Source organism: Engystomops pustulosus, chromosome 2 (assembly GCF_040894005.1).
Source record: "Engystomops pustulosus chromosome 2, aEngPut4.maternal, whole genome shotgun sequence".
In the NCBI taxonomy this organism is placed as follows: domain Eukaryota; kingdom Metazoa; phylum Chordata; class Amphibia; order Anura; family Leptodactylidae; genus Engystomops; species Engystomops pustulosus.
In genome coordinates, this window is record NC_092412.1 from 103,356,096 (window position 1) to 103,370,132 (window position 14,037).

The 14,037-nt window shown below is 43.2% G+C and overlaps 1 protein-coding gene across 5 annotated transcripts in view; it reads right to left on the bottom strand.

Annotated features, from left to right (window-relative positions):
• The window catches only part of LIMS1 (LIM zinc finger domain containing 1), a 51,792-nt gene that overhangs the window by 22,594 nt on the left and 15,161 nt on the right, over nt 1-14,037 (bottom strand). The window contains exon 1 of one of the 5 annotated variants that reach the window (XM_072135829.1): nt 9,639-9,698. The exons of 2 other annotated variants lie outside the window; for them this stretch is intronic. Coding sequence is in view for 2 of the 3 variants with exons in the window: in XM_072135827.1 (XP_071991928.1) it covers nt 4,125-4,231 (107 nt within the window). In the remaining variant the exon portion in view is untranslated. Of the gene's footprint in view, nt 1-4,124; nt 4,294-9,638; nt 9,699-14,037 lie in introns of those variants that run through there. 2 more of the 5 variants (XM_072135827.1, XM_072135828.1) reach the window with 2 other exon arrangements.

Below are 14,037 nucleotides of genomic sequence, written 5' to 3' on the forward strand. Positions count from 1 at the left end.
GTATTACTGGGGCTACATATCTACTGGGAGGCATGTGCTGGGGCTACCTATCTACTGGGAGGCATGTGCTGGGGCTACCTATCTACTTGGAGGCATGAGCTGAGGATGCCTATTTACTTGGGAGGCGTGTTCTGTGGCTACCTATCTACTGGGGGCGTGTGCTGGGGCTACCTATCTACTGGGAGGCATGTGCTGGGGCTAGCTATCTACTGTAAGTGTGTTCTGGGGCTAACTATCTACTGGGAGGCGTGTGCTAAGGCTACCTATCTACTGGGAGGCATGTGCTGGGGCTACCTATCTACTGGGAGGCAAGTGCATATTGTACGGCTCTTACGGAATAACATTTCAAAATATGTGGCTCTCTCAGCCAAAAAGGTTCCTGACCCCTGGTCTAGACCATGGAGAAGGCTTGCTGCCGAAACGCATAGGTCTAGACCATGAAGAAGGCTTGCTGCCGAAACGCATAGGTCTAGACCATGAAGAAGGCTTGCTGCCGAAACGCATAGGTCTAGACCATGAAGAAGGCTTGCTGCCAAAACGCATAGGTCTAGACCATGAAGAAGGCTTGCTGCCGAAACGCATAGGTCTAGACCATGAAGAAGGCTTGCTGCCGAAACGCATAGGTCTAGACCATGAAGAAGGCTTGCTACCGAAAGCATAGGTCTAGACCAGTGGTGGCGAACCTATGGCACGGGTGCCAGAGGTGGCACTCAAAGCCCTTTCTGTGGGCACCCACACCAACAGAGAGTTTGCCAGACAGGACTCAAAGCTTCCTCCTGTGGTCCCAGACTACATGCCACGCTCAGCACCATTTTAAAGCAACATCCTTGGCTCCCAGGACTACAGGAGGAGCGGCAAGGTGTGGATACAGATGGATTAACGTTGGAGCTCCTGCTCTGGGTTACCTGATCCTTCCTCTTCAAGGGACCCTGGAGGGAAGTTACAATCCAAATTTCCCCATCATCTTTCTATTGTATTGATGAACTCAGGAGGCCAATACGATTAAAACCTGTGATACAGCATGGTCCAATAAGTTACTGCTTAAATTGTCAGGTTGGCACTTTGCGACATATAAATGGGTATTGGTTGTAGTTTGGGCACTCTGTCTCCAAAAGTTTCGCCATCACTGGTCTAGACCATGCAGAAAGCTTGCTGCCGAAACGCATAGGTCTAGACCATGGAGAAGGCTTGCAGCCAAAATGCATAGGTCTAGACCATGAGGAAGGCTTGCTGCCAAAACGCGTAGGTCTAGACCATGAATAAGGCCTGCTGCCGAAACACGTAGGTCATTTCTACTAGGTGGACGCTTTGTGTATTATAATGCATATCAAATAAAGAAGATTTTTACTTGGCCATTGTCCTTCTCTACACATGCATGACGGGATCTTCCATTCCTACCCCAGTCGACTCCTCTAATCTCTGAGTAATCAACGTGCACCTGTGATGGAGTGGATAGAGTTTGGCACACCAGGTGAGATGGACATTTCTGTCCCTTTATCATGGCTCCACTCGAACACTGCAAGGTAAATGTTTGAGGAAAAATAGATTGTAAGTGCTGCAGTGTTGTAGCAGCAAACAACTTATTTTTTGGACTGGTGGAAGTTCGCCAGTGGTTCGGACCCTTCCTAAAGTCCCCACTGTGACCACACCGATCAGTCTTTTTCTTTCTCCCTTTATGCTTTTCACTGCAGCTCCAACTGTCCACACTAATATGAACACAAGGAAGTCAGTGCATTTTCAAAAACAAAAGAACAACATTTCCAAAAAACATGAGCTATATGTTGGGCTGAATTTATTTTTTCATCCATTTAGAGTAATATTGTGATTTTATTCAGAATTGTGAAATAGATGTCGTTTTTGCCCCAGAGGTAAATCCAACATTGGAGCCAGGCAATAATGGTTCCAACTCTGTGTAGTGAGAAGCAGGCTTAAAGATGAGAGGGGGGTCAACACAGATCAGAGGGTTCATTGTAGAGGAGGGGGCATAGAAAGATAAGAAAAGCAATAGGGGGAACATTGAGATGGCAAAGAGATACAAATTTCAATTGCTTAGGCAGAAAAATAAAAAGAATCAAAGCTAAAATCTCAAAACTTTAGAACACCTGACTTACATACGACCCCTAGTTACAAACGGACCTCTGGATTTTGGTAATTTATTGTACTTTAGTCCTAGGCTACAATAAACAGCTTTAACAGTTATCAATGGCGCCTGTAATTAAGCTTTATTGCTAATCCTGGTTCTTATGACAATCCAGAATTTTTAAAATCCAATTGTCAAAGAGACCAAAATTTTTTTGACTGGGGTTACAATAATAAAATATACGGCTCCGACTTACATACAAACTCAACTGTAATCCTTTATTGAGTGTTAAAATTGGGAAGTCATTGTCATTCTGGCATTTGCCCTCAATAAGCGGGGTAGAAGGAAGGCATACACCCACATCAGTACATGTAAGGTATGATTAAACATACTATCACGTACACAACCTACTCAATATCCTGTTTCTCATCCAGAATTATTTACATATTGCGCAGCTGCTGGAAAATATGTCTAACTCTCAAACTGCCTTAGTACAGCTCTGTTCACACAGGCTTCATAAAGACTTGCTACAATAAGATCCAAAATGGTCTTTATGGAATCTGTGCCACTTACTTACAACTTACAAGTCTGTCATCTCTGCCGATCAGAGGGAGCAGAAACATGGAAGAATGGCACCAGGGGGCCATCATGTGTATGCTCCCAGTACATAAGCCCTCATTTATAAGCGCAATTGTCAGGGGATTTTTTTTTTTGCTTTTGGGAACGACCATTGCAAAAGAAGAGAGTTTGAATGGTGACCAAAAGGAGACGTTGGTCTGAAAAAACCCCCCACAAGGACGATATGTTGGGGACAAGGAGAAGGTGAGAAGGGGTAGCTGCAAACCCACCCGCATCTTGGCAACCAACCGCAGGAACAGGGAATGTCAACTAGATATGTGTGTGCAGGGTATTACCTGTGCAATAGATTAAAGGAAAACACAAACACCCAAGGCGGACACGACTGATTTAATAGACGCACCACAATTTATTTCCATTTCTTCTAGTAGAAAAACCTACTCAAGCAGTGTAAAAAGTCCCCAACTAAAACCACAGACTGGCATGCATTACTCCAGAATGCCCCTTCTAAAAACCATAGACCATGTGGTATGTGTTTTACAGTTTAATGCTTGGAAAGTGTCCTGTAAATCTGCTAGTGGAACCTGCCAGTATTAAAAGTAACACAAAAAACAAAATCCTGGCAAATAACAGAGTTGTGAAAGAGCAGAATTGTTGTTCTGTCAGTATAATGAAGGTCTATTAGTTCATGTAAAGCATGTACCAGAAGCTGTTCCAATACAGTAAACTTACACTACAGTGTTAAAAAGGGGAGGGGGGGCATACAGATGTCAGAGAAGTTTTAAAACTCCTATTGATAGGATTTTTCACTAGGTTGTAAATTATCAGAATAAGACAATAAGTATTCCAGGGCCTGTGACGGACTAGTCCGGTCAGAAGACCAATGACGTACAGCTTTGTATGAAGGTTGGACCAGTTTTTACAATATCACGCTGAAGGCTCAGTGCCATTTATCAGATTGTATAGTAAATCATGAAACAGAAAAAGCAACCCCTGAAGCCTAAAATCCAGCTCACCTTGCACTATTGTGTTGTAGGGCGCATGACAATATGACTATTACCATAGCATTAGTGCCCCATAGAGCACCCAGCAGACATTCCTGCTCCAGGATCTGCCCTGGGAGGTCACAAGTAGTTCTACCACATTCTTGTCTCTGCTGCCAGTGCTGACTGAAGGGGCTGCAGACATAAACAGGATCCAACATGCTCCAGGATAGCAGGGCAGCGCTGCGGACACAGCCACATCACCTTCTCTGCCTCCTACTAACACCTCAGTGCTGGACACATCATGTACAACCATACTGGTGCTGAGGTTTAACCCCTCACATACAAATGCAGATTTCCTCCACAACTGACCCTGAGCCATACAAAGTCAAAGCAGTAAAAAGTTTTGGAATTTGTAGTATTTTACAGTCAAGTCATATACAATATACAAGGGTAACGGAGGCAGCAATGCACCTAGGACTCACCTTAGTTTATCTCCATTGAATCCATTGAGCCCAAAACTATCAGGACGCTCCTTCCTCCTCCGGTACAGGTCTGACTGTGTCAAGGCTTTCAGTTGCAATGCACTCATTTTTTTTTTTTTTTTTTGTAAGAACACAAAAATGTAAGAGAATCCAGGAAAGAGCCTGCAGAGATATACCTGCACTATCACAGGCGGAGAATTCTTTGCCAGAAGCAGTAATAGTCGCTTCCTGTTTCTCTCTAGTACACACCCTTCATGGAGGCCACTCCGGTATGCTCCCCTTATCACCTACACACCTATGGGACGCTCCACAAGTGCATGCTATATGTAACGCTGGCTGGAGGCGGCCCCATGGCTCCTCTATTGTCCTCCTAGCCTCTGTGCACACAATGTCATTGTTGTGCTAAGTGGACAGTCACCCACACACCAGAATGTCAGATTTATGTATGAAAGGACACTGTACACACTAATCCATCCCTATGGTGACACAAAGACGTGTTACATCACTGCTCTATACCACACTATGGAGACCTGGCAATGTACATAGCTGCTTACAGCCATGATATCTGTACTGTAGGGTACCAAAATAAAGCTTCATACATTGCAGTGCTGTGGAGGATATTAGAGGCACGATTATCCAAAGAAGTTTTACAGAAATACTGGAGGGAATTTACCACTGTAGTTTTCTGGTCTCAACAATTTTCTCAACTACCGATTTACTCAAAATCTGCAACTTTTTTTTTTTTTGTGCAAAATTTGCCAACCTACTCCACTTTTCACTTCAGTCTACAAATTTATCAAGTCAATCCTTTAGAGGTAGACAAATGTATACAGTCTTGCACATTTAATTCACCCCAGTACACTCCAGGCATACGAAATATGCCCCAAAAATCTCAAATCCAATGCAGATAACCTCATGTGCCACATTCATGTACCAGTCAATGCGACTATGATCGGACATACAGGCGAGAAGCCTCTTTAATGATAAATTCCACCCAGTGACCTCCATAGTAATCATGGATAGCACCCACTACAATCCAAAATGTTAAATCACAGAGGGAACATTCTGTTAAAACTTATGGTTTAGTCAGACAGTCCTTGAGATGCATAGGGCGCTATTCACTACAACCGCACTTCATTTAGACTGCAGCATGGAGGTCAATCTAGATCATCTAAGGAAGTCTTAGAAAGTGTTCTTTTCAAGCAATATGTCAATATTTTACACTGCACACTGATAACAAGACTAAAAGCACTTTTCAAGATCCGCCCCCGTTGCAGCAAAATCCTATTCTATGCATCAGACAGTGCCCTGTAAAGCCTAATGCACCCTAATACTAATAATGTAAATATGTAACTATATCTTAACAGTTAAAGAGGACCTGCCTACTAAAGTAAGGAGCTCCTAATGCTACCTAATTTTTAGCAGTGTTAGGCTAGATTCACACTGCCGTTGCCTGCTGTACCGTAGCACGGCGGGCACACGGCAGCGCGCCAGGAGAGGAGGTGAGCCCTGCTCACCCCTGCCCCTCTCCATAGGGATGTATGGTGCATGGCGCCGTAATATGGGTAAAGATAGGACATGTCCTATCTTTTTCCGGGGTACGGAGCGGTATGGTGCCGCACGTGTGCAGCACCGCATCGCTCCGGTAGGGCGCTGTGCGCCCATTGCCGTCTATGAGGGACGTATAGCGGCCGTATATACGCCCACCATGTGGCAGTGTGAATGTAGCCTTAGGCCAGCGCCACACGTGGCGCTTTGTCTGCGCTTGCAAACGCAAACAAAGTCGCGCCCACCGGGGCGGGCCTCGGCCCGATCGCATCGGCGTTTCTATGGAAACGCCTGCGATCGGGAACCAGCCGCCGGAGTTTTGCGTTAATTTAACGCAGACAAAGCGCCACGTGTGGGGTGAAGGGTGAAGACACGTGGCGTTTTTAGGCAGTTTTTGGGCCGTTTTTAGTTTCAGATTGTAAAAAACGCATGCGTTTTTGACCAGTTTGAATTAAGATAATTGGTCAAACCTGTCAAAAACGAATGCGTTTTTTAACACATGCGTTTTTTACGATCTGAAAACGCACTAACTAAAAACAGCCCAAAAACGCCACGTGTGTCTTCACACTTACACTGCTAGTTTTTTCGGAACCCAGCACTTCCCCGGACCACCCCTCCCAAGCCATACGCCAGTGGTGACTGCCAGGCTTCATGCAGCAGTCACCGCCTCCTAGTCCCGCCCCCTCATGAATACGCCAGACCGCTGTAAGCCTGGCCTGGCATTCTGAGGATATGGCGCTGCATTGTTTGCTAGCTTTATCGGAGGGTTCTGATAAAGCTAGCAGTTAACACTGCTACTTCTGAGGTAGCACTAAAGTAAGCAGTTCCTAGTTTGACAAGTCCTCTTTAAGGAGTAGTTAAATTGGTTGACATTGTAAACCAATGTAGTTGCATTGGAAATGGCTCCTCACCCCTCCAATCTCCATAGGAACTGGATTACCCGACTTTGCCACTCGGCTCTAACAACCACTCAGCTCCCAATGGCATTAATGTTCTCCTCTTAACCAAACACCATCTACTCCCAGGCAGTAACATTCAGAAATCGACCTATGCCCCTACTTTCAACCAACATGCAACAAAATTTTGTTTGTATCCATATGCATTGAATTTGATAATATAAAGGGAAGGCTATATCACTTTACCAATCTAGGAATTAAAAAAAAAAAAAAAAAAAAAAGTTTAGTGGTTTAATTGACATAACTACCACAATTTCCGCAACTGACCCAGAAATCACGCCTCAATTCGCACAAAATCTCATCTACTCTTGTCCAGTACTCACAAACCTCCCACGTACCCGCATCCGGCACACTACCACTATGACTCATCAACCGGCAAGAGGCTACACCAGAGCAGAATATTTCCATTTGTTGTACATACCTTTCTGTATCCATCAAAGAATGACAGGAAGGGCACACTACTCTGCTAAGAGTAAATAGCGCCAACCATTTACTACCACTGGATAAATGAATGGCAGGAGGGACAGAGTGTCTCGTACCACAGTTAATGGTCTACCATGGTTCAAACTATGTCAAACACAAACCATTCCTCATAGTGATGTTCAAACGTACAAAGCTATGGTATAGCCTAAAAATTAACAAGGCATTTTCCCCTTTTTAGCCGAGGCTTGCTCTTTCCCTTACCTGAGGGTGCGGTCACACGTTACAGTTAAAACTGCATCGCAATTAGTTTTGGGGTGGTTTTAGGTGGTATTACTTATTTTAAGAAGTGAAAGACATCAAATCAACAGGTGAATGACATTTGCGGAACAGCTTTTCTCTTTCAAAATCATATTCACCCGTTCATGTCTTTCAGCTGTGAAATTGACAAAACTGCACCTAAAACCACCTCAAAACTAATTGCGATGCAGTTTTAACTGCAACGTGTGACTGCACCCTGCATGTATTCATTAAGGACGATTTCACTTCTTGAACCTGTGGGCAAGTGCCATTACTTTCTCTATTACTTTGCTTTAGATTCTTTAGCTTGTTGTCTGAGCACCACCACACAGTCCTATACCGGGTATTTTGATCTCCGACCAGTAGCATGACTGGCTGCAAATTTAATAGAAGGATCGCCTCAATAGTGCCCTTCTTAATGCTAGCCATTGAAAACCAAGGTTTCCTTTGGTGGACTAATGACAGATCGTCATTGACCGGTAAGAAGTCAGCCATGTTTAAAAAAGTTTATCCAATAGCTTCTATTGACTGGGTGACCATCTAATGTGTTTGGGTCCCACTAACTGCACATTATTTCAGGGAAAGGAACAATATGGCTTGGTCATTTTTAACATGCTTGATACTTCGCTACCCCAGGACATGACTGGCTACAACAATTGTCTTGATTTCAGGATTACTAATAATACCGTAATAATAATGATAATAATTCTTTAGGATTCTCCTTCGGTGCATGTGATTGTAGTGCATCATCTACATCAGGAAATCTAATAAATGTATGATCAGAAAGAAAAATACTTTTTTTATTGCTGGAGATAATGGAAACAAAGCAATACATAGATGTTATAGATGGTTCTGTTCTGGTTACTCAGAGGCTATGACCAACTTCCTTCTATTATCAGCAGTACTTGGTGATCAGTTATCATATGACCAGTCCCATTGTTGTGAAGGGTGAGGCGTTTTACGGTATATACCCACTAAATTAGCATGTGAGAACTTGCCATGAATATGGTCTGTGTATATCAGTGGATGACTTGACAGCACAGTTTCACAGAACAAATTCCTAGAAAAAAAGTAATTTTTTTTCTCTGTGGTGTTGTAATGGGAAATGTTCATTGCAGAACCCTCAAGCCTGTTGTTGGTGCTAAAGGACCAATGATAGACATACAGGATAAGGGCTCATTTAGGTGGGCAAGTCCGCAAGACATACAGATTTGTTATGATTTTTTCATGGTCGTAAAAAAAGGATGGTTTTTCCATCAATGTTTTGCCCTGCCCAGTGTGTTGCCTAGCCACATTTAAGAAAAAATGGATTGCATACGGATGTCATCAGTGTTCTGTCTGTTTTTTTTTTTTTGGAGGATCCATTAACTTCTTTGAGCCCTATTACAGCAACCACAGAAAAAGCTGGGTGATGTAACATGCCCTTTAAAAAAAAGAGGATTATTTTATTTATAGAGGATTTATTTTGTATTTTTCTTTTTATTTCTCCAGTATTTGTCTGCTACTGGGGTCTCCAGTATTATCTTAAAATTGCTAAAAAGCAGCACAGCTATAGGAATGGTGGGTGCTATCCCAGGACATTGCTGGGGTGGCATTTATTGCTGTACTGTGGTGGCATATGGAGCTCTATTGTGGTTGTTGGTGCATCTAGGATGATGGTTACTGATGCAGCCTCTTAAAGTTCACCACTATGACTGTATGGCCCGCGGACCAATAAGTGTAATCCCCCCCTGGCCAAAATCCTTAGATCATGAAAACAACAGACATTTATCCTTGAAATGTGCGCCAAAGTATCACTGAATGCTGTACCACTGAAAGTCCTTACAATCTACATTAAATGCCAAATAAACAACAAATCATATCATATATTTTTGCCCCGTTTATTGTTGTGTGGGGAAACATTCTGCTTCGCTACTGCTATACTTTTTTTTTATAATACCATTCCTACTTACAGTTAACAAAATATGGTAGAGATACAAAAATTGGTATGGGTACAGTGTATGTGACCTACCTATCCTGGCAGAAATGAATATATACAAAAACAAGCCTATATCAGCCTCCACCTAACACCATGTGGCAATGAGGCCTTTGAACCCCCTCAATGTAAACTTAAAAAATGCACCCTCTATAGCTGATGTACACCCAACCCCAGTACAGCACAAGGACAACATATAGCATCAGTATCTGAAATACATGACATACAATCCAATACTTAGATACACATATTGTGACATGTAGTAACTCCTCCGTGGGAATCCTATCACATGTCTTTTCTACACAGAGCACATACCTTCAGTGTGACGGGAAAGCCTCCACCACAATAATGAGTTTCACATTCACCATGGGATGGGACTCTGCACTTCCTAGCTATACATTTACTAAACTGCTATTGCCACATCCATCTGTTTCCTGGGCAGTGCTTCCTCCTGTGAGCCACGTACATTATAAAGGCCATAAAGAGATGACAATGATGTGCGGTTAAGACAAGGCAAGCTCTGGATTATTCAGTAACAGGGTTAGACACCCAGCACCCATGGCGAGACTGACATACAGCGCTTCACATCATGGACAGCGACTTTCTTCATAACTACAAGTTATCCTTACTTAATCCACACTATGAACATATCATGCCAAAATTAATTGACCTCCTAAAAAAAATAATAAACCTCAATAAAGCATAACTTAACCCCTTAAAAGTCTATAACGGGGTTAGTCCAAAGTATTTAAAGGACATCTACTGATTTACTGATGCTAGACTGTCCTCACTGACATGTTTGTTACCTTAGGGGGGGTCAGTGTACCCATTTTTTTGTTTTCTTAAACTTTTGTTTTATAAAGTATATTTCTCAATATAACAGACCCCTCGTCTCTCAGTCAGACTAATGGAGCAGGCGGCCGCCATGACCGTTCTGCTCCATTCATCACTATAGATCTGACGGAAATTGCCGATGCTCATCGATCTCTGTCAGCTCCATAGAGATTAATGGAGCAGAACGGTCATGTGCTGCAGTCTGCTCCATTAGTCTGAGGAGCGACGAGGGCTCCGACTGATTTTTTTGCGATCTGCAGCACAGAGACCCCCACAGATCAGCAAGTTAGCCCCTATCCTGTGGATAGGGCCAAACCTTCCTTCGTGGGGAAAACCCCTATAAGTTATTTCCTATCCATAGAATAGGCGATAACTAATTGAATGGTGAGGGCTTGACTTCTCTCTGGAATATGGGATTACCGTTCTCACTAACGGGTGGAGCAGCAGGACAAGCATGCACCTTTGTGCTGTATGGGAACAGGGAATTGTAATGACTTTAATGACTAAGTAATTGTTAATGTTTTCATCAACCCAGTGAATTAACAGCCACAAACTTTTTTTTTGGGGGGGGGGGGGGGGAAGCTGGCTTTATTTGAGACATATGGCTAGTGAACGGTTCACTTTTTTTTTGTTTGATCTTTCTATGTTCAAACTACAACACTGATGACACAATTTTTTTACATTTTTTTTCACCGATGAGGCTGAGAAACCAGGTGTTATGTTTTCTAACCAATTTTAAATCTTCACTTTTTTGGACGCAGAGATAAATAGAAGCAAAATGGAGACACAACACAACTGAGGCACAATGGAAACAGAGCACACACGCCAATGTGAAACCATCCTAACGCATACAGAAAACCAATTGTGTTATAGTCGTTTATTTATTATATGTTAGGCTTGAGCAAAAGTGGTCATTACAGTAATGAATGGTGGTGGTGGTGGGTGGATAATCCCTTCTCCGACAATTATCCCAATGTAAAGGCAGATGCATACATGTGAAAATTGGTGGTGTGGCACACAGTGAAGTCTAATTGGGGCATCTAGAAGAGCCTCAGAAGGTCTTGAGCTGAACTGTACTGGGTCCAAGACAAGACCCAGCAACTGTGGTTAAATGTAAGACAACCTCTAGTCACATCACTCAAGTCTGACAGCTATCTGTGCAGGAGCAGAAGAAACTGCAGCATCACCAAAAGATGCTACTGCAGCAATAAGATACACATTGCTCGCCATCTAAAGATGATGGACAGTCATAATCAGGTTAAAGGGTTTTTCCACATACACTCATGGGTATATGCTAGGCTGGTAGCAGCAGTGGTTATTTGGCCAGTTGGTTGTTTTAGAAGACCTAACTTCACTGAAGAATTAGAGAACAATGTATGATCCCTTGATTTTTTTTCAGGATAATAAAATTGAAATAATGTAATCTCCATTGATCGACAGTTGAAGGTTTGTTTCAATGTTTTTGTTTCAAGAAACTACCTGTGTAACAGGGCATGATCGTGTGAAGAACACATGGAAGGAATCGTGTTGTTGAAGGTTGTCTGATATACTCTTGGGCCTCTCATACAGCTATATGGCAGATTGAATACAACTCTTGCTGTAGAAAACATTACCCAAACCATGACACTTCCTCCACCAACTTTCACTGACTTTACACACTTTGGAATCAGTCTTTCCTCAGTTTGTCAACGAATATAACATTTATGACCAGACCTTAATAAATGAAACTTGCTTTCATCAGTAAAATCAACTGTGGACCACTTCTTCTCTTTGCACAAAACATGCTCCTCAGCAAGGTGAACACTAGGCTTTCGATTATTTCTGCTATGGAGAGGATTGGTCACTGCACTGTATGATGATACAGATCCCTACCCTCTTCAGTGCTGAACTAGTGAGCAATACCAGCTGCTGTGTTAAAACAATATCCCATGGAGATTCTCTGTATTATCCTGTCCTCTCTTGCATTTGTCCTTCAAGGGCGACCATTCTTCAAGGGAGACTTGAATGAGTTTGTGATGTAGTAAAGATGGACTATTCTATAATACTTGGAATGATCAACTTCTCTTGCTATGGCTGATCTTTGGTTTTCATACAGACAACCTACTGCTGGAGGGTTTCAGGCACTTTGGAACAGCACACGATTTTTGCAAAGTCAGTGAAAACTCGAAAGTTACAGAGTGTGTGACATAATTAAGGCAATTAACACAAGGTGCCAGATTAACACCAATAACTTGCAGGTATCGGAAAGTGTTCTCTAATTTTGATCAGTGTTCTTTTAGAATTATCTCCTTAACATTTTTATTCAGTGTTTAAAATTGGGCAAAGATTTGTCTTTTTTTGATCATTACACTCTTAAAATGTACTAATCTCTTATGGCCAAGATGTACAGGGTAGACAGATTCCAGACATCAGGCATGTCCTGTATTTTGTCCGTTTAGCATGTGTCATCTGTCTTTTCTCCCATACTATTGATATTGACAGTGAAAAGGTTTTCACTGAGGCAGTGCTGCCCTCTACAGGACATTGAGCATTGTGTCAGGTTGTGCTGAGGAGAACACAGCAATGTCAGCATCCTTAAAAGGAAATCTTATAATCAGCTACTATTGGCAAGAAAGGAAGCTTGGTCTCGCCACTGCATAATCTGGAGACCTCTCAAAAATGGAGAGAATTTAGAGATGTCCAATTCCACGTAGACCAGTGATGGAGAAATGACTGTAGTCTTCAGCAGATAGTTATGCCACTTTTAACAGCCAACTTCATTTCAGATTTTTCATTATCTCATCAGGAAATATCCCAAAATTAGACGCCAGAACTGATGGCCTATAGGCTACCTAGATTCTTGAATTTGTCTATCCCCACTTTTGGTCAACCATAGTTAATTCCAATATTTTTCCCAGAAAACTAAGATGTTACATGAGGAATAAGTTACCATATATAAAAAAAAAAGGTTTAAAGCCTTTTGCCCATAGCAAGTTTGGTCTGACAACCATGTTCTGTGCCCAACCTTTAAAAACAAACGCTGTACTCACCTTTCCGACGCCTCGCAGGTCCTCTTCTTTCTTCAGAGATGCTCCGGCTCACTGCTGACATCGGCACATACACTATGATGACAGCAAGCGGCACCGTGCAGGGACTCGGTACCGGAGAATCTCTGAAAAAAGAAAAGGACCTGGGAGGGCATCGGAAAAGTGAGTACAGGGTTTGTTTTTTATTATAGAAGAAGAGTTAGGTTTTTCAGCGCATTTTAGAGGATTACCACAGTCACAGTTGCTGAATCTATAAGCAAGTGTCTTTGGTTTATAATGCTCGATTTTGATGGTAGATTTTCTTTAACACGCATGAATTTTTTTTACATTCAGTACTACATATAGGCAGGGCCATATTATAGGGGGGCACCCGCCCCAAAGCCCCAGCCAAATGTGGGCGAATCGCCCACAGTGTATTTGGGTCGGGGCTCCTCCGGCCGTATCCTGCAGCTGTGTCCCGACTTCAGTCATTAGCAGAGCGAGGGAACTGCAAGTTCCCTGCTCTGCCATAGACGATCATCGGAGGTACATCTCCGATATCCACTACCCTTACACCTCGAGGGAAGGGATGGAGGTCCGCGCGCAACAGGACTGTATATATTTATAATAGGAGGCTGTATCTAGTGGTTGCTGGGGGGGGGGGGCTGGGGAAGCTGTATCTAGTGGTACCTGGGGGGGCAGCAGCGGTATATAGTGGTAGCGCGGTGGGGGGGGGGGTGTTGTTGTGTGGACGAGCCTTATCCAGTGGTAGCGCGAGGGGGGGGGTGGCGGTGTCGCTGGGGTGTACGGGAGCCGCATCCAGAGGTTGCTGGGGGAGCCGCATCCAGAGGTTGCTGGGGGAGCCGCATCCAGAG